At 40.3% G+C, this 21242-nt stretch overlaps 1 protein-coding gene across 2 annotated transcripts in view; it reads right to left on the reverse strand.

Annotated features, from left to right (window-relative positions):
* Positions 1-21242, reverse strand: part of OSBPL10 (oxysterol binding protein like 10) — a 184323-nt gene that overhangs the window by 117098 nt on the left and 45983 nt on the right. For both annotated transcript variants that reach the window (XM_075062483.1, XM_075062484.1), the window contains exons 2-4: positions 18657-18832; positions 17241-17320; positions 5436-5627 (exon numbers count right to left, since the gene is read on the reverse strand). In XM_075062483.1, the coding sequence (XP_074918584.1) occupies positions 5436-5627; positions 17241-17320; positions 18657-18832 (448 nt within the window). The remainder of the gene's footprint in view (positions 1-5435; positions 5628-17240; positions 17321-18656; positions 18833-21242) is intronic.

Here is a 21242-nt window from a genome sequence, read left to right on the forward strand (position 1 = left end):
CCCCAGGCTGGGGGGGTAAAACTCTACAGATAAACTCTTGAATTCTGGGGTGGCACTGACCAGAAACTTTTGGGTTGTTGGACTTTGGGGTGATTGGATTTAAGACCCTAAGGGGAAAAGGACATTGCCAAGCGTATACGGAGTTGGGTTTTTGTTTATGATTTGTGTTATAATCCTGTTTGTGGTGTTTCTCCAGTGGGATGCCGCATTGATTCCTTCCTTTATTAAAAAGATTTTGTTACACTCAGACTCCATGCTTGCGAGAGGGGAAGTATTGCCTCCTAGAGGCACCCAGGGGGGTGTGGTATGTAAGTGTCATTGTGTTACTGAAACGGAACCCCTGGATACTGAACCCGGCCCTTGTTGCTGCCAACTCAGAGGGGCAGAAGGGAACCCCTGGATACTGAACCCGGCCCTTGTTGCTGCCAACTCAGAGGGGCAGAAGGGTTACAGAGATTAAAAGCAACATCTTGAACTCCATCCTTAAACTCATCAGTAGCTGCACACCAGTGCTCCCAAGGAGACATTGCACTCAGACTGGCCACTATATTCTGTAATAGCTTTATTTCCAGAGTAGTCTAAAGTGATAGTTCCATCCAGAGCACATTACAATAGAGTGTGAAGTTAAACTTACCCCTTTGTTTATATGCAGAAAAAAATACATTCAAATTATTCCAACTATCAAATCACACACAGAGATCACTTAGGGAACTTTGTGGAGCCTCAGAGTTATAAACTGACCAGTCAAACGCACACCTCATTTGGACCTGGAAGTATGCAATCAGTCCGCAAGAGACAAAAAAAGAAGCAAATACGGTACAGTAGGGTGTTAAATGTAAACTACTAAAAAAATAAAGGGAAATTTTTTTAAAATAAGATTTGACAAAGTAAAGCAACTGTTTCTGTGCTTGTTTCATTTAAATAAAATGGTTAAAAGCAGCATTTTTCTTCTGCATAGTAAAGTTTCAATGCTGTATTAAGTCAATGTTCAGTTGTAAACTTTTGAAAGAACAACCATAACGTTTTGTTCAGAGTTACGAACATTTCAGACTTATAAACAACCTCCATTCCCGAGGTGTCCATAACTCTTGAGTTTCTGCCGTATCAATACTTAATCCTTTCATGAGTGCAGGGGAATGGACTAGATGACCTCTCAAGGTCCCTTCTAGTCCTACGATTACTCTTCTTTCTCTCGCCCCCTCTTCCCCAATTTTCTGTCTATTACATTGTAAAACTTTCAGAGTACGTCTTCCTCTTTTTTGTACAGCCCCTAACACAAAGGGGCCCAAGTCTTGATTAGGACCTCAGAGCATTACTCTACAAATAATAAACAGTAATAAGTACATTACCATCGAGGTCCTGCAAATTCTACAGCTTAAAAGCTATCTATTTAAGAATTCTGTCAAGTAATTACACCAATTTTCATGTTTGTTTTTTTTATTCAACACCAGTCACCCCAATGACTTTTTATCTGAATCAGCTGAAACACTATTCTGAATATGTTCAGAGAGAACATAATTGCCCAATAACATTGTACCTGATCATCAACTCCCCACAATGAATACCCTCAGAAGATTGTTGTACACTTAAGACCTACTGTACGTGAAATACTACTAAAAAAATGTGCAATTCAAGCATTGCTACCACAAGATTGCACCAAACTAGATTTCCCTGCTGTTACAACAAACAAACACTTTCATGTGGAAGGAACAGATTCAAAAGTGAATACATTTATTTGAATCTTTTGGCTTTCCATAAATGAAACACAGGTCCTGTTATAGTTTCAAATTTTTTTTTTTATTTTTTACTTAAAAATATTTTTTAAAGTAACTGATATGGAAAGAAATCTTTCAAATCTTTCCATGCAACTTATTAGTGTTGACTTTCTAATCGCACAAAACTGAACACACAAGCCTCACCCATTCCTCTTGAGACTCCGCCCCTACCCCTTTCCCCAGGCTCCTCCCTCAGTGGCTCACTCTCCCCCATCCTCACTCACTTTTACTGGGCTGGGGCAGGGGGTCGGAGTGTGGGAGGGGGTGAGGGCTCTAACTAGGGGCGCTGGAGAGGGCTCCAGGCCGGGGCACAGAGTTGAGGTGTGGGAGGGGGTGCAGGCTCTGGTGATGAAGGGTTTGGGGTGCAGAAGGGGCTTCAGGCTGGGGCCAAGAGATTCAGAGTGTGGGAGGGGGCTGCGGGTTTAGGCAGGAGGTTGGGATGCAGGAAGGGGTATGGGCTCTGGGCTGGGAGTGTGGGCTCTGGGGTGGGGTTGGAGATGAGGGGTTCAGGGTATGGGGAGGGGCTCTGGGCTGGGGCAGGAGGTTGGAGTGCAGGGCGGGTGAGGTCTCCAGCTGGAGGTGCAGACTCTGGGGTGGGGCTGGGGATGAGGGGTTTGGAGTGTAGGAGAGGGCTCCAGGCTGGGGCAGGGGTTGGGCCTCAGGGTTGGGGCATGGCCTTATCTCAGGCGGCTCCCGGTCAGCAGCACAGCAGGGCTAAGGCACATTCCCTGCCTATCCTGACACCACGCTGTGCCCCAGAAGTGGCAAGCAGCAGGTCTGGCTCCTAGACAGGGAGGTGAGGAGGCTCCACGTGCTGCTCTCACCCACAGGCACCCCCCCCTCCAGCTCCCATGGAGCTGGTTCTTGGGGCAAGGGCAGAGCACGGAGGCCCATGGCCTCCCCAGCTAGGAGTCGGACCTGCTGGCTGCTTCTGAGGCTCAGCGCGGTGCCAGGACAGGTAGGGACTAGCCTGCTTTAGCCCTACAGCACCGCCGACCGGACTTTTAACAACCCAGTTGGCAGTGCTGACCAGAGCCACCAGGGTCCCTTTTTGACCAGGCATTCCAGTCAAAAACTGGACACCTGGCAACCCTACATCTTATTTATAAAAAAATTGGAAACTTTTGAAAGATTAGACTTCTAAATTATCTCTTCAAGAGGAAATTCAGATTGTCCAGCTATAAGGAGACATTCATATGGTTTTAATCAAACCACTACTTTATTATTAGATGTCTGGGACTACTCAGCAGATAAGTGTACATAATGAAGGTAACCCCATGCTCATTCAGTAACTACTGGTGGAGGTTCTCCCAGCCCCCCTTCTTTTTCCATCCAGGTCCCCCAGCCAACCCATTGCTGGGACCTTACCAGCCACCCCCCCGTCATAAGAGGGCTAAGAAAGGAGTGTTGGCTCCCTGCTGCACCATTCATAGGAGACCCACCTCCCCTCTCCCTTGTTCCATTCCTTTAACGAACACCTCCTTTAAGTCCTTTACCAAACCATTTATTCAGTCACTGTACCTTCCCTGGGGAGTACCTGAATGAGTTCTGACATCATAGCCTAACTCCCTTCATGCCTCACATCAACAAAGCCCACCCCGAACCTGCTGTGGGTAAGGCGAAAACCCCCAACTCCACCTAGATCAATCTGGTGGTGAGGGAAAAATTCCTTCCCAGCCCCTCCCCCCCAAAAAGGGGAGGCTAGCACAATGCCCACAGCAGCTCTTGACCAAACCTGGTATTTCACCACCTAAAGGAGAGGGAGGGTGGATGCTGCCTCAGCCAGATCCGTGTAAAAGGGGCTTCACCACACAGGGCAGCCCATTTTAAACCCTTCCGCCCATTCAGTTCCCAGGGGATGAGTTAGTGTTGCCACTCTGGCCTCTTGTCCCCTTTTGCAGAAGTTTGACCTCTCCCTTCCTCTCCCAATACAGACATAAAGCACAGTTCCTTTCATTCAGCCAGCCAGCCAAGTTCCCTCCCACTTAAAGGTGGGGTGTGGTCATTTCTTCAAGAGGCAAAAAAGACATGATAACATACGGTACTAAATCAAAACGAATATCTAACACAAGTAGATTAAGATATGGTAGAAAGCATTACAAGATTACATTCAATCCTTTTCTATACATATGGGGCTCCAACATAAAAATGAAATGAAGAACAACAAATGTTGCATATATAAATCAGAAGAGGAAACATACATGTATATTCTATATAATAATAACGTAATCCTGGAAAGCAGGAAGTGAACATGGTAAAAAGGGTTTTGTTCAACTCATTTTCTTAATGTGAGATGGCTCCTTTGACTCTTCATAACAAAACAAGTGATACTCCAGAAACAAAAGGAAACCCCATTTCCCTCCAAACTGTAGACTGGGTCATCTTGACAGGTGATTTTGCAGCCTACGGCCCCAATTCTGCAAAAACTTAACTTAATTACTTAAAATGGACTTGAAATCAATGGGACTATTCAGAGGGCAGAAAATTAAACAGATCTGTAAAACTCTGCATGGTCAGACATTAGATAGGCTCCTTTCCAATTAATTTACAACATGGAGACTTTTCAAGCAGTTGGACTCCTTTCATAAGCACTCATAATTAGTAATGTTTTATAATGAAGTATACACAACTATTTTGGAAAATCTTACATATGTTGACTACAGACATGAAAATCTATCTTTCTGTACATTATACAGGTTACTGAAAATTGTTTGGCAGAGGGTTTTGTTTTTCGGTACTTTTTTTTTTTAATTTAAGATAGGATTCTGGTCTTTGGTTCAACCACATTAGAAGTTTCTGAGCACTTATTTCAGTTTTCACCTGACCAGAAGGAGTGAAAATGCTCCTGTAATTCTTGCTAAATTATAACCTGACATGGTTTACATCAAGGAAAAAGCAGAATATCTGTGGGCTAATAGCTATATTTTGCTTAAGTGAATAGAAGGGATGCACATGGCAGCATGAAAATGAAGTTTACCTTTGTTCCTCATGACACCATCTCTTTAAAAAAAATTACTTTGTGACATATAGCAAAACCTTTCCAAATCTCACTTCACCAACTCAAAAGCCCTATAATCTCTCACAAAAAAACAGGAGCAACAGACTAAATGTTACCAGTTTGTAAACACTACAGCTGTACTGAGGTCTTTTATCACTGACTTCATTAATGTTACAAAATAGAGAATACATTTACTGATCTATTATGTTATCAAATTAAATAACTTGTTAAAATAAACAGTCAATTTTGTACCCTTTTTATTAGGTGTTAACTTACTTGCCCAAATTTGCAAAATTCAGTAATCCTCAATGGGTCTCCTACTCAGTGCAAATTAGTGAAAGTCTACTCAGTTCTTAACCATATAATTGGAGTATTGTTTAATTTGCATAACTACTAGGAATTTTAGCCATGAGTTGATCAAAATCCTGTTTTCAACAACAAAAGGGTAAAAGATACTCTATTTGTGAAGATTTAATTTCAAACTATACAAATATGCATTAAGTTGAGCTGCATATTCATTTTTACTATGCTACAAGGTAAAATGAGGTTAATTCTATTTAAACCATCAAAAATTCTTCTAAGACAGCATATTTATTTAAAGTCATAAGAATAAAAATATTTGGAGCTCACATACCAACAAGGACACACCACATAACTCCTACCTCTCTGACGTCATGGAGTTGGCCCGTATATTGACTCTTGGCTCTCCGGGCTGCTGCAGGTGATTTGTGATGTGTAACGGTAACAACGGTCGGTCCACTTTGACCCTGATGTTTTTGACTACTAGGAGATGCAGAATTACTCATCCCAGAAGGAAGCAAAGACAAGTTTTTGTTTCGTGAGGAGGGAGTGTTCTAGAATAAGCAACAGGATATTAAAATGAAGAATTAAGATACATGAGTACATAACGTATGACCAAAAACTCTAAGGCTGCACTCTTCTCCTTATAAAACTTAACCTAGAGAACTATAGGCACTCAAGTCTTATTGATGACAAAACACGCTAATAACATGTATGATGAAATTATGGCAAGGATCAACTCTGATAATGCAGAAGTCGCTTACTGTCTACCTGGTTTGTTGAGATTTCTGAAGTAGGCTTCCCTAGCTCTGGCGAGTGATTTCCAAACATAGCTATTTATTAATATTTTGCAAGTGTCTTTGTAGCTAAACACACAAACCTTTTAAAGAGGGTAAATCTACTTTCCTAAGCACAAAAGAATCTCAATTACGCTGATACAACCACATTTTATAAAGTCACTGACCTGTCATTCATGAGGCATGCTTGCTGATTATACAAAAAGGTATTTAGTTAAAGTTCATGCTTTCCCCTGATTAGTTTCTGAAATAGTTTGATGCTTCCTTTGCATAATTTTCAAAGCAGCAGCCATTGTAAGGCCCACACTCCAGGTTAAATTAAAATTTGAAGCAGAAGTGTGCTTTGAAAGCGTCAAGAGAAATTTTGGGGAGTGGATGAGGACAGGAGAGAGAGGCAATGGGGAGAGGAGGAGGCAGTGAGAGCCAGGGATGCTTGGCGGTGAAACCCAAGGGAGGCAGCAGGGACCAGGGGCACTGGGGTGGGGTGGGTGGAGAGCCCGGAGGAAACACAAGTGTAGTTCCCCTGAAACTGTGACAATGATATTTTATTTCATTTTTTCTGAAGGCCCAAATCCAGCAAAGTACTTAAACGTGCTTAAGTCCAAGCACTTGAGCAGTTCCATTGATTTCAATGGGACTACTCACATGCTTATAACTGAGCATATGCTTAAGAGTTTGCTTGATTTGGGGCCCTAATGTCAGAACATATTATACTAAATAATAATTAAGAACTGGAAAGTCACACTATTAAACTTTATAATATTAACAGCAAAAGTGGGTCAGTTGTGAAGCTTCCATCCAGATTCAGGTTCCTCAACTTCAGATCCAAACCCAAGCCACTTCACAAGAGAGTGTTGGGATTCGGAATTCTGAACTGGCCCATCATGAAAATAAATGAGCTGTGAAGATGAAATCTGGACCTAGATCTGATCTTCCTCATGTTTCTGAGTGATCTGGATTCTGTGTCTAGTTTAGGGTCCATCTCTAGTTAATAGTGAACTGTAAAGAGAAAACGGAATGGCAGGCAAGCCGAGAAACGTGACTTGACCGTCCCTGCTAACTGGGCTGGGCACAGGAGATTGAGCACAGAAATTTGTTTTAATTTACTTTCCAAAAATTCTTTCAAACCACTATCCTCCTGCATTAAATCTGTTCTACAGGTTTGCTAATGATACCCCATATTTATCATTCTGTGATACTACAGATACCAGGAGAGTCAGATGCCAGAAGAGACATCATAGCCACCAGGAAGGTTAGCAAGAGATTACTGGTACTTGTGATACCCAAGAGAGCCAATGTCTCCTTGTAAACCCTGAAGGGAGAGCAGATTCAAATGGGGAGGAAAAATAATTTTATGAGGTTAAATTAGAACTGATTCCTGACATAATTATTGGTTGATGATATTATCACAAGGGCTCTACAAATTATATCAAATGATTTTTTTGCAAATATTTGTTCTTCAAATTGATATAAAACATCAGTGTAATCCAGAGTTTTTTTGTGTGTAGCTTGCTTTTAGAACAGTCTCTATCAAAGTAGCTCTAGAAATCAAAACTCCTTTGTCTCGAGTGCTTGTCTTCAACCTCGCTGCATAACACCAGAGCCTTTAAATTGTGCGCTCCCCTCCCTGTCAGCAGTTACCAGTCTCCTCTACTATTAAAAATGGTCTGAGTTTTTTCCCCCCCTCTGAGTTCAATTGTTCGCATATCTGATCTTTTAATAGGGTTGCTACTCCATGGTTTGTTCACTGCAGCGCTCAAAGTTATTTTATACTAGAGAAAGCCTGAAGTATTGCAGTTTCAGTCAGGCACACAGATGTATCAGAACAAAGATAATGTATCATTGTAGATATCACAGTGATAGATGCTTTAGTGTGTTATGTATATGTGGTCCATCACAGCCAAGGCTATTTTTGTCCATGTTTGAAAAATGTTGTTAGTGATTTAATTTCCACACTTAGAGAGATCTATGTAATCTGCTTGCTAAGCTTCTTTCTTCTGTTTTATTATATTCTTGTTATATGCATACATCTTTTGTTTTGATTTTATTCTCATATCAGACAAAATGGCATGTATTCTACACTAACATTTTAATAAAAAATGAGGATGGCATAGATGCAATATTTTGAGTAAAATACAGATATGATCCCACTATTTCTACATACAAGTTCTATATATTCAGACTTGCAAAGAACAGGTAGATGAGTTTTCATAGTTGCAAAGAAAATTATTGTAGTAAGTGAATGGAAATGGAAAAGGAAGTCTTATTTTCACCAGTAGTGCCTATATACTCAGAACAGCCTCAAAATTGAAACAGTATATTGTAATTTAGCCAGTAAATAGCGACTGAAAGTATTCCTGTTTTTATCCCTCAAAGGCTAGTTAATGGCACTGCAGTCATGTATAATGACTGTCACTTTCATTAAAAGGTATTAGATCTAAAACTGATAAGCTTAATTTATAATTAGCATTGGGATTAAAGTCAGACATGTATAATAGTCATGGTAATAGTAAATTTTGTCAACTCCAGATAATCCATTATACCAAGGAGAGGACTGTGTTACATATTTTAGGAGAGCAATTACCTCTACACTCAGCCAAAAGATTGAGACATCTGGTATGTCAGAACCTGATACTATAAGCCCTACACGTGCAGAATATACTGCAACTACTCTCTATGCAGTGTAACAAAACACAGAGTATACAGATCTGATTTAATGTATATCCTCATCATACACAAACACGCTTCAGAAGTCATAAACCAATCCTGCAAACATGGCTAAGTGCAGGGTTTGCTACCATGACTAACTGCAGTTATAAGCATCAGCCATCCATTAAACTAACCATCATTGCTGGTGTTTTCCATTTGTGTTAAACAGGACTTGGACTAAAATGAGAGACTTATTGTTTTTAAGTTATCTATGGTTATATGGTATTGCTTAGATACAATTACAATTGAAGATATTTACAACACTGGAGAATCTAGATTCTTTACCTCTGATGACTTAAGCCTTCCCTCTTATTATAAGGCTTATCGAAATAGGCTGTACCTGAGTATATCAAAACATCACATACTTCCGGTATGATAAACATACAATATAGATTTTTCCTTTTAAGATCTGACTACCAACATAATGTATCCAATGATAAACAGGGGAAAGGAGAATCCTGGTAATAGGATATTTTTCAGAACAAGATCTGAAGCCTACCTCTCTCTGTACACTTCAGAGCCTGAACTCCAGCCCAAGCCACAACTTCCAAGCACTGTCTACACAGCTATTGTGAATGCACTAGTCTGAGCCCCGCAAGCCCAAGACCGTGGACCCAAGCTCGCAAGCTCACTCCAAAATGCTGTGCCTACATCCTCTATAGGATGCTAAGTAGGTTAGGGAAGGAGCAGCTCACTCAGTCCATTCTTACTATCTCTTCAATCATTGCCTCAACCCCTGTTCTTCCTCCTCCCACCTTCCATCCAATCTGAGAACAGCTCCTCTGCTCCACCACCTCGTCCTGAACAAGGCTCAGATTTATAGCTGGATGTAGGGCAGCTTTGAACATTCAATAACAGGGTGTGTTTTGATTAGTTTAGCAGATGTTCTCTCTTTATTAAAACAGGCTACAGTTCACAAAAATATCATACCTTTATTTGTTTCTAGTAAATTCAGCCCTACGTGAAGTTCTAACATACCAGAGTTATCCCAAAGTAAGTGGTTATTTATCCAAAACCAAGTGCCTACCCACATGACAAGCTTAAAGAAGTTGTAATTCTGAAATTTTTTTTAGTTAGTTTAGTTTAATTAGTTCTCTGCAGAAGCACTTTGAAGTGAAGTGTGATCAAGAACAGTATAAAAATAAAATGGCATTTATTATTCAGTTTTATGAAATAGTTACTGCATCTAATTTATTGTTCATACAGTTCTGCTCTTATAATCATCTTACTTGTATTATTCCTTTGGGGGATTACTGAAGATAAAATTTTAGTAACCTATAAATTTCACCACACAAGAGAGGAGACTTGTCAAAATGTCATATCAGATCAAGACTGCCACTGATAAAGATTAACAAATTAACAAAAATGGACTAAACTTTTTTTTTTACTGACTAAAGTAGTGTTTATCTGAACTGTCTGTGCTTATGGTACACATTTGGATTAATCAAAACTCAAAAAAAGGCACCATGCATAAACTTTGTGCATACCTGACAACTTAAAAATACATCCCAAGTATGGCATTTAAGTTAACATACTGCAAATTCGTCCTCCTCAAACAATTCCCTCCCATTTTCAAGTGTCTGGGGAAAAAAGATGAGTCTTGCAATGTGCCTGAAGATCATCGTTAGTATCAGCTGCATCTTTACTTACTTTGAGACTCCAGTATAAATATTTTTACTGTCCCCTCAACTTTCCAGGGGTAGGTGTTACAGAAAAGTTCTAGTGTACATACTGCTTTTACTTTAAGAGTTCATTCACTGGTTGCAGTTAAAGTGTGTCACTTCAGGACTAACTACAGGAAATGCTTCTTTTGTGCAGACTGCAACATTACTTGATACATTTTCCACCCATCATCCAGAATTCTAGAGAATTGCAAACTACTTTTGTCATACAGATGTAGTTTAAGTGTTGATACTTTCAAGAAAGAGCAAAGTTTACTACCAAAAATGACAACCATCGCAAGAAATAGATTTCAATAGCAATAGTGATTTTAAATGTATATAGATATAGGGCTTCTCATTTCAAATGATCCCAAAGTTCTATAAAAAAAAAACATATAAAAATCACTTAATCCACCACTGAAACGCAGCTACTTTTGGATTAGCATATCAGAGCTGTTCAACAGCACAAAGTAGCACTATGAAATAATTTAAGAGAAATGAAAAATATCACTTGCATTTGAAATTCTGGTATGGGAGGGTTAGTTGAGCAACAGTTGGCTCAGTTGGAAATTAGGCAAGATAATGAGTAAAAGCTTCCTCCATAGCTTAAAATATGTGAAACATCCAATGTCAATCTCACGTGAATAGCATTTCCTGTCTCCCAGAACCACTGGTTCTATATTGATTCACAGAGAAGAGTGTAATGTACTAAATTACCCAAACCAGGAGCGGCAAGTTGTATGGGCCTGTGGTGCTGCCCCCCGGCCCCTCCTGCTGCCCCCAGATGATTTAAAAGGCCCTGGGAGCCCCCAGCCACCGTCACCACCAGCAATACAGCGGGACTGCCCATGTTACAGCACGACTGCAGCAGCACTGCGACGCGGGCAGTGTAGTCATGCTTTATTGCCGGGGGAAGGTCTCCCAGCAATAAAAATTAATCACCCCGAATGAGAGGTGGTAGCTTTATCGCCGGGAGCACTGTTTATACCGACACTTTTCAGCGCTAAAATTTTTGTCGCTCAGGGGTTTGTTTTTTCACACCCCTGAATGACTGAAGTTTTAGCGCTGAAAGTGGCAGTTTAGACACAGCCAAAGGCAGCTTCCTGCCCACCTGCTCCACGTCACTCCAGGAAGCAGTCGGCATGTCCCTGCGGCCCTGGGGAGAGGGTGGGGGAGTCTCCATGCGCAGTCCCTTCCCCAAGTGCCAAGTTGTTGCAAGAGGAGTGTACAGGTCGTTTTCGGAAGCTGGCACCGCACGAGGTAAGCGCTGACCCCCTACCCTCCCCCGTACCCCAACCCCCTGACCCAGCCCAGAGCCTTAGGCCAGGGGGGAGAAGGGCATGACTTGGACATCTTTTGGGCACCACCAAAAATTATCCAAACCTGCCACTTCTGATCCAAAAAACACATTTTGCACACGTCCCCATCTAAATACTCTTCCTTGTCTTATTCTACTTACCACACGGGGTTCTGATGGAGCCACAATACAAACTACTACAACTAGAGACTGAAATACAGTGCCTATGATTGAGTGACATTTTCTTACCAACAGATCAAGGCACAGAGAGGAAATATGGATTTTAAGTTGGCACTCACTAACATTCACAAGCCTGTGAATAAGGGAGGAAGCAGTAGATGTGATGTATCTTAACTTCAGTAAGGCTTTTGATACTCTCACATGACCTTCTCAAACAAACTAGGAAAATACACCTAGATAGAGCTACAATAAGGTGGGTGTATAACTGGCTGGAAAACCGTTCCCATAAAGTAGTTATCAGTGGTTCACAGTCAAGCTGGAAGGACATATTGAGTGGGGTCCCGCAGGGATCACTTTTGGATCCGGTTCTGTTCAATATCTTCATCATAATGGCATAGAAAGTACACTTATAAAGTTTGCGGATGATACCAAGCTGGGAGGGGCTGCAAGTGCTTTGGAGGATAGGATTATAATTCAAAATGATCTGGACAAACAGGAGAAATGGTCTGTAGTAAATAGGATGGAATTCAATAAGGAAAAATGCAAAGTACTCCACTTGGGAAGGAACAATCAGTTGCACACATACAAAATGAGGCAAGAGTACTGCAGAAAGGCATCTGGGGGCCATAGTGAATCACAAGCTAAATATGAGTCAACATTATAACACCGTTGCAAAAAAAGCAAACATAATGGTGAGATGTATTAGCAGGAGTATTGTAAGTAAGCAATTATTTCACTCTACTCCACACTGATTAGGTCTCAACTGGAGTATTGTGCCCAGTTCTGGGTGTCATATTTCAGGAAAGATATGGACAAACAAAGATATGGAGAAAGTCCCGAGAAGAGCAATAAAAATGACTAAAAGTCTAGAAAACATGACCTAAGGAAAAATTGAAAAAATTGAGTTTGTTTAGTCTGGAGAAGACTTGGGGACGGACGGACACGATAACAGTTTTCAAATACATAAAAGGTTGTTACAAGGAAAAGGGAGAAAACTTGTTCTCCTTAACCTCTTAGTTAAGGTTGGACATTAGAAAAAACTTCCTGTCAGAATAGTTAAGCAATAGAATAAATTGCCAAGGGAGTTTGTGGAATCTCCATCATTGGAGATTTTTAATGAGCATCTGTCAGGGATGGTCTAGATAATACTTAATCCTGCCATGAGTGCCGGGGACTGGACTAGATGACCTCTTGAGGTTCCTTCCAGTTCTACAATCTTATGATTAAAATAAATAGATAGCTAATTTAATACCTATTTCTTAGAGAGTTTTCGGTCATTGATTTATTGCTGTATGTTCAGTCTCCTTCCAGTTGTGGAAGGGTTTCAGAAGTGAAAATAAGCCAGTGCGGTCCGGTATGGCGTACTGGCAAGAGCCAGTACGCCGTGCCAGACCACACCAGTTTCCGTGGTGGGGATTTAAAGGGCTCTGGGCTCCCCAACGCAGTGGGCAGCCCAGAACCCTTTGAATCCCACCCGCGGCTCCAGTGGCCGGGCTGGGGCCGGATTTAAAGGGCTCAGAGCTCCCATGGCTGCGGGCAGCCCAGAGCCCTTTGAATCCCACCCACAGCTCCGGCGGCCAGGCTGGGGCCGGGATTTAAAGGGCTCAGAGCTCCCATGGCTGCGGGCAGCCCAGAGCCCTTTGAATCCCACCCACAGCTCCGGCGGCCAGGCTGGGGCCGGGATTTAAAGGGCTCAGAGCTCCCGCGGCTGTGGGCAGCCCAGAGCCCTTTAAATCAAGCCCGTGGCTCCAGCGGCCGGAGCTGCGGTGGGGATTGAAAGGGCCTGGAGCTCCACGGTGGCCTGAGCCCCGGGCCCTTTAATTTGCCCCTGAGCCCCAGGGGCTCCCAGCCACCTCTGCAGCTGGGAGCCCCGGGTTGATTTAAAGGCCCTAGAGCTCCCAGCCACAGTTGGTGCCCCAGGGCCTTTAAATCTTGAGAGGTACTGCCTCTTCCAGCTGAGGCCACACCTCTTCCAGATGAGGCCATGCCCCCCCCTCAGGACTCCAGCAGTACCGGTAAGTCTTGTAAGTTACTTTCACCCCTGGGTTGGTTATATATATAGGGAGCCCTTTTGTATTATTCTGCGGTTTTAATTTATGGGATTGTGAAACAGAGACCCACTGGTGGCTCACTACTCTGTGTCAGCAACTCTTATTAGTACTGAGAAACACACTACACCTAACATATCGCTGTCACAGTATTTCTCTATAAAGCACGTCATGTGAGAGATCAAATGAAAACCAGTGAGACATTGGTCATCATCATCATTGTGAAATGTATGTATTAACACTGTAAGAAGACTTATGGATACTTCCTGATATGCTGTAAAGTCTAACAAGACAGAACGGGCAAAGAGGTCTTCTACTATTCAACTATCTCTGTCGCTAATGTAAGTTAACCACTGCAAAGCCACTTCACACTTTCAAGTGATGTAAACAAGAAAAACAAGTTAAAAAGGGGGGTGTAAAGGCAGCATGGTACTGGCACCCAGGAACAAGCAGCATGGGAGGAAAGTCTTATCTGAGGGTACTCTTCAAAAGGATACATTTCAAAGGTTTGCTGGACTATAAGAATCCTCTATGGTTATCCCCTTTCACTGATGAACACCCTTTAATACGGAGGGAGGTGATTCACGAAAAATCTGAATCCTGATTTGATTGAAAATCAGCAAGCTCTGCAAAAGGACTTTGAGGGTGAGAAACTCTCTCAGACAAAGGAATGTAGCCTATCAATGTTACGATGAGTCTTTTAGAAGCATGTTCAACTTTTGTTTTATTTGTAAGCATGTTTCCTTTCTGAATACTCACTTGAATCTGTGAATCCCTTTCTGTTAATAAACCTGTATTTGTTTTCACTATAAATAAATTACAGTGCGATGTTGTTAGAAAGGACCTGATTTTGAGTTGTAACCTTCCAGTGATATGTAAGTCTCTCTGGAGACAGAGGACTTGGTAATTACTATGAGTATCTAGTGATAGGGACTGGGGACTAGCGGGAGGCACTAAAGGATGGCAGAGCTGAGATTGTTTGAGTGGCTAACTGGGGTGACAGGGAACTGACACCCAGTTTAGCACCAGCAAGTCTCTCTCTTGCTGAGGTAGGGGAAAGTATCTGAGGACTAGTGGTACTTAAGTGGAACTAGCCTGCATCCATAATGCAGAGTGGTCATGTTAGCAGCTGACTGAGTTGCTCTAATTCAAGCTTTAGCCTGCACCCCCCAACAGACCAGCTATCTCCAGTTAAATCACCACCACACTTGAAGATGAGTTTGGGGCAACACTTGGCATCACTACAAAGTTAAGAGGACAAGTCTCATTGAACTTCAATGGGACTCATGTCCCTTACGTTAGTACTTTTGAAAAACCCAGCCTCAGCTGTGTACCCCAAACAAAACTTACTGTAGATATTGATTAGTACTAACTTCATACATATGAAGTTTGTAATGCCATTCCTCTACTGTCTATGCATGTTCTGCTCTTGAGAGCACCGCTGCAGGGAACTGAAATTAACAAGCATCATACTGTGAACTACAATTCTGGTGTGGTGTTTAAAAGGAAAATGTACATCTGTTATTGCTTTTCCTTTCCTTAAACCAGAACCGCATCATGCAAAATTGAATGATCCTTACAGAGCAATTTAAAATAGATTGTATGACATTTGTAAAGCAAACCTACTCACAATACTGTAACTGAATAATACACCATAGTATCATGTTCTAACTTCTATATTCCCTAAACAAATGTTTCCTGAACTCTGGTCCACAAACCAGCAGTTGTCTATGGAGTCCCAGCTAGACACATGGTGCTACTCTCCTCTATGTTTCCAGCTGCTAAACTGCACTCAAAAGAAACTACATTAAATGTTTTCCTAATTTTACTTTAGTTTCCCATGTAAGCAATTGCTGCAGATGCCAGGAGGGTGTTATTTGATCAGCAACAAAGGAGAAGTAGTCCACACTATCATGAGCAGGAAAGGGAGCTTTGAACAGTTTGAGAGCCCCCTTCTCTAAACTGTGTGTTCTCCTAGAAAAATAAGCAATTTCCTTAGTTTATCTGAATTATAAATAAGTCTATGTCTTCAGACATGAATATTCATACACTACTGCTGGGAGCCAAGCAATCTCTCTTTGTTTCTTTCTGAATTTTTAATATTAATCTGTATTTTAGATACAATCCTCTGTGGTCTGTTCAAAATGCAATGGACGCCCAGTTCACCTTAAAATCAAAATTTTAATCTAGAAAACTCACTTGTTTTTCTCCTATAAATTACTTATTTTATGTAGCTCAGTTTCAATTTTACATTTTGACTAACCAAGAGGGGAGGTTTTTAAAAATAGAGGAGAATTTGAACAAGGTCAGGATTTATCCACTTGAGGTGACAAATAAAAAAAGCCTACTTTTCTAAAAATAAATGTAAAATCATATAATTGAAAAAACTTAGTATTTAAAGCTAGGAAAGGATCAGTAAAGATGCTGGGAAACTGCCCACTATGAACAACTGGAATGAGATTACCGACTCACTTCACAAAGGGTATCCTTCCAATAGAACCTTTAACTAAAGTTAGCTGACTGCTAATTAACTCGGGTTAGCCAATCCATTTGTACACCCTAGTCTTGGCACTTCACAAGTATTTGTTCCACAACAGAAATGGTTTACATTAGGTAGAGGGTAGACAAACATTTGTGGAGTGTCCAGACTAATGCGTACAAACGTTATTAGATAACTCAAGTTAATTAGCAATCAATTAGCTCAAGTTTGAACAACTAGTATAGACAAACCCACAGATCACCAAACTATTAAACTGAGCCATAGACAGACCAGATTTGAACTTGCGGCAGAGGTTGGATTCCATATATCATTATCTATCCTCCAAACCAAGTCCCCTCTTTGTAAAAAGAAAAATTACATATTATCCCTCAATATTCACTGTATGTGTCTTTCAAGAATTCTACACTTCAATTTGTAAAATGTTAGCAAGCTCAACTTTTTCTTATCTAACTTTGGGAGCAAATAAGACCACCAATTATTCTTTGAAACCAAACGATTTTCAGTGATTTATACTACCACATTGATATGCTGCCTTATCATACAATATAATCATTTTCATACCCAAATCTATGTATGGACTAAACTTCCCAGCTACTTTCCTAACTTATTAAACTTTTATTATTCCAGCTGTTTCGTAACACGCTTCAGACCTCTGAAGTGCCATATGTTAACCAAAAGATATCAAGCAATCACAATATCTTCCTATGTTTATTCCTCTTGGAAATCCCTAAATTCCACTGTTTAGTCAATCTACCTCCCTCTCAATACTTACTCATGCTACTTTATCTTAAAGCTGAAATGAAGGCAGAATAGACACCACTAGCATGTGTTATAAGGCTTTGAGAGAAATGTAAAAAAATGCTATACAAATAGAAGTTGACTGCTGTTATTAATGGGTTAATTTTCCATGTTATCCTGTTCTTCACTTACTCCAGTTATATCCAACAATGCTATTTCTTTCCCATTATTATTTACCTTAGAATTACCTTCCGTGTGGTATTTGGCACAGGATCGGAGCTGAGTCACCCAATATTGTTTTTCCTTTGCATCAGCGGCTAGTACAGAAACAAAAAAGTGCAAGAATTGTGCATAAGTCAATTGACATTACAGAAAAGGGAATGTTTTCAGCACTTGATAACAGTTTAAAAGTACCTTACCTAAGTGAAATTAAAAGTCTATTTATTGCATGAAGCCTTGTAAAAGTGCACCAGTCTAAACCAATTTAGTTAAATCAATAACATTTTCTCCGAGACAAAGCTTAAGCCTCAACCTAAGAAGATACTGTGTGACTGAAGACTTGCATATTAATCAATCATTGAAGTTAGGTAAGTTTTACCAACCTCCCTCCCCAAAAATTTTAAGTAAATTCCATTCAGTAAGAGTTTTATAGTCTGACTAAAAATCTCTAAAAACCCTAACATGCTGCCTTGATGCATTGAAAAGCAGCACAAAAGGGCACAACTCAATTTTTCTCCCCTTTGCATACCACCTTTAAAATTATTGGAAAACAGTGTTTGCAATTTATACCAGTATGAATTCTATAAGAGAGTGTATTAAATGTATAATTCAGTTATGATGTATCAACTACTAAAAATTCTTATTAGCAAACCACTTTGAGTCATTAAATGCCATATCAACATTAAGAACACAAATTCAGCACTACATGTAATTTTGTATCTCAGATTAATGGTAATTCAAATTATCAAATTAATTTTAGCAATAAGGGAACAGAAGAAGGAATATTTTATTAAATTTCTTATCAGCCATGTTGCCAGTATAACAATTTAGTAATAAGCTGCATGCTGCTGTGTGTAATCCTGCAAATCTCAGTCAGTAGGCAGAGCACTGCAGAAATTACGAGTATATTAATCATAACTGTTCAAAAACTAAGCCTCCTTGACAGAAAATCCCTTTGTTGCTTTGCTATGCATCCAAACGTCTATGCAATTTAAATATTGTGTTCAAATCTTTATGCCTCTTTGTTAGGGATTCTGTTTGCTTTACAGTAGATTCAAAAATATGGTGGCTAGCTAGTTTGTGGTTTAATTGTTAAATCCAGCCTAACCCTCACCACATTTTTTTTTAAATACAAGTATATTGGACTGAAAATTGTCACACATCAAGCCAACCAACAATACTGCCCCATCTCTATGCCATGGTTATGGCTCCATAACAGTAGATTGTATAATTTCCTATGGCAATGTACTAAATTGCAAGTTATTTTTCCACTGTATTGTCTAGCATGCAGTAAGGTGGCCATCATCAACATAACTTCAGCTTGATTTTTTGTCATAACTGGGAAAGAAGGTAAAGACAAAAAAGTTACAAGAATGGGAAGAAAGGCTAGTCTTATATAAGCATGTTTAAGAAGTAGCTAGTAGATTACTATACCTCTCAGTTTATACATCTCTCCATTAGCAAAGTATACTACTAACATGTGCGGCACTTCATCACTGAGAGAGATTATAGCTCCAGCTAAAGACAGGGCTCCTCGTGGCTTCAGGTTTTTACTTTGTTCATTCACAAAATACTGCAGAATCCCAGTCTCAAAATCCAGCACAAAGTACCTGTTCAAAGAAACCACAGTTGTATAGTTTTTCACACAGCTACTGAAGAGCAAACATGGGTTAAATTTAATTTAAATTTCACAGAAATGTTAAACAAGGAGGAAAACATTTTTTGTTATATAGTATCCTATACACTTGAGAATAAATGTATCAAAACAATACCTTTATTTCAGTTTGGTGATAATACAAAGGAGTCGAGGTTCAATGAGCGGACATGGGAAAAAGTGTTTCTAACTGAATGTGATCTTTAAAGAAAGTCACCCCCCTCCACTCATACAGATTTCACTGAAACATCCCAAACGTGGTGCCCTGTCAAATATATCTATGTGCCAAAAATGGAAAGCTAGGTGAGTATGGCATTTTATACCTGTCACTTCTGGGTTTGTGACAAGCCCCTGTGCCTGGCAAGGCACTTACTCCTTTTATATGCTCTTTTCAGATACCCAGAGACACCTCTGCAGCCATCTGAGTCCACTTGCACTGTATGCAAAAGGATGGCCTTATTTGCCTAATTATATATGCAAATATGACCCCTCATTTCTCTCAATACTTTTTTAAAAAGGAAATATGCAAATACTTTTGCACAGGGTTGAGCAGAACACAAGATATTACAAAATATAATCAGAAGGGAAAATATCACATAAGTCACATTATGGTTGGGATTTTCAAAGCTGGTCTAAGGGATATAGACATCCAGTTCCCATTAAAAATTAAAGTAGGAAGTACAGAAGCCAGCCTGTAGGATTGCAGTTGGTGGGAGCTTGTGGGGGTGGAATCTTCAAGTCAACAAATCTATCACCCTGCCAATCAAGTTCCAATAGCAGGGGGAAACCCATCCATCCAGATATGCAAATAACTAATAGTAGGCAGCTGTCAGTTCCAGTGAAAATCCATCTGGATAACAGTCACTGACTCAGAGAGTCATCAAGATACAAAGGATGGAAGCAGAAAGACAAGAAACAAAGTCTTACGTGACCAAATGAAAAGAGAGTTTGCTTAAAGCAGTACTACCCGAGGTAAGCACTTTATTTGAAGCTTACATGTTAAGAAGATTAGTGAAACAGTCAACTATTGATGGGGAAGTCACACAATACTCCAGAAGTATAGCCCACTAAATTTGATAAACATTTATTTACAAAAAGTCTTTAGTTTGTGTTTTTCACCCTGTCTCTCCCCACTCGGCTTTGAGGGAAGCCTTGGAGAGAACAGAGGAATGACTTTTGTAGCAAACCAATGGAGAGTACATTTACAGGAGATATGTGCAAAATCAAAGTAACACCTCCCATTAAACTTACAGTAGAAGTTGCCTAGTTCAGTATGACGAGAACTGGACATTTTAATCAATAGTACTTTATAGATCAAGAACACCTCAGAATTTGAAATTGCAGCACCCTACATCCTCACGACTTAGTTCTCTGTCTCCTGAACCTATTAGACAACCCCACTTCGATCCACACACTGATTATATGGGCCAATGCATAATAAATCCATTGCTAAGATTACAGTATTTGCCATAGAAATGGAGATACATTTATTGCTACTTGTACAGATGAGATGATTAAGTAGCTAATTCATATTTTAGTTTAAATGTAAAATGAAAATGCTTCTACTTCAGTCATCTCAAACTGAGTTACTCTAGCCCAACACTCAAGAGCTGGAAACCCAAAGCATTTCTACTAATCTTGATGCATATAAATCCATCTTTAAACCATGTACACTGAACCAGGTCTTCAATAATGTATAACCTTTGCCAAAGTAGTTGAAAATTCTGTCCTATTTCAGGGAAAGCGGTCTATTAAACACAGCAGATAAGACAGAAGATCTTACGTAGATGCAGGTGGCCTCTTATAGCACCTAATAAAAACATGTGGGTAATGGTACTAAATCAAGCATTTGGTAGGGCATTATTTGTTGTTGCCCTTCTGGATCAAATATTTAATATGGGAACAGAGAACAAAGTTTCATATTGCTATACACAGATTCACATGTCAGTTGCAAAGTGCTGTCAGTGATTTACAGTTCTTGTCTGTAAAACTGCAACTTGCCTTCAAAACAAAACAATAACTGGGTGTCATCTTTGACTCAGCCCTATCTCTGGCCCACACATCCAGACTGCCTCTAAATCTTGCCACCGCTTCCTACACAGTATTTCCAGTACTGCCCGGTCTGTCTAGGCTTTCAAAGTTCTTGTCCAAGTTTTTATCTCACATTTCAACTAATAAACTTCACCTCTCTGGCACAATTCCTGCAGTCTCAGACTGCTGAAGTCCACTCAAAGCTGCTGGTAGGACAATCTTCCTGACTCGTTCTAACCACTTTGTTCCTCATTTTGCATGCCTCCACACTCTCCCTTGCATCAGACAAAAGGATCTTGTCCTCACCTTTAAGGACCTTCATACTTTAAACCTAC

This window comes from Chelonoidis abingdonii, chromosome 2 (assembly GCF_003597395.2).
Source record: "Chelonoidis abingdonii isolate Lonesome George chromosome 2, CheloAbing_2.0, whole genome shotgun sequence".
NCBI classification, from domain to species: Eukaryota; Metazoa; Chordata; order Testudines; family Testudinidae; genus Chelonoidis; species Chelonoidis abingdonii.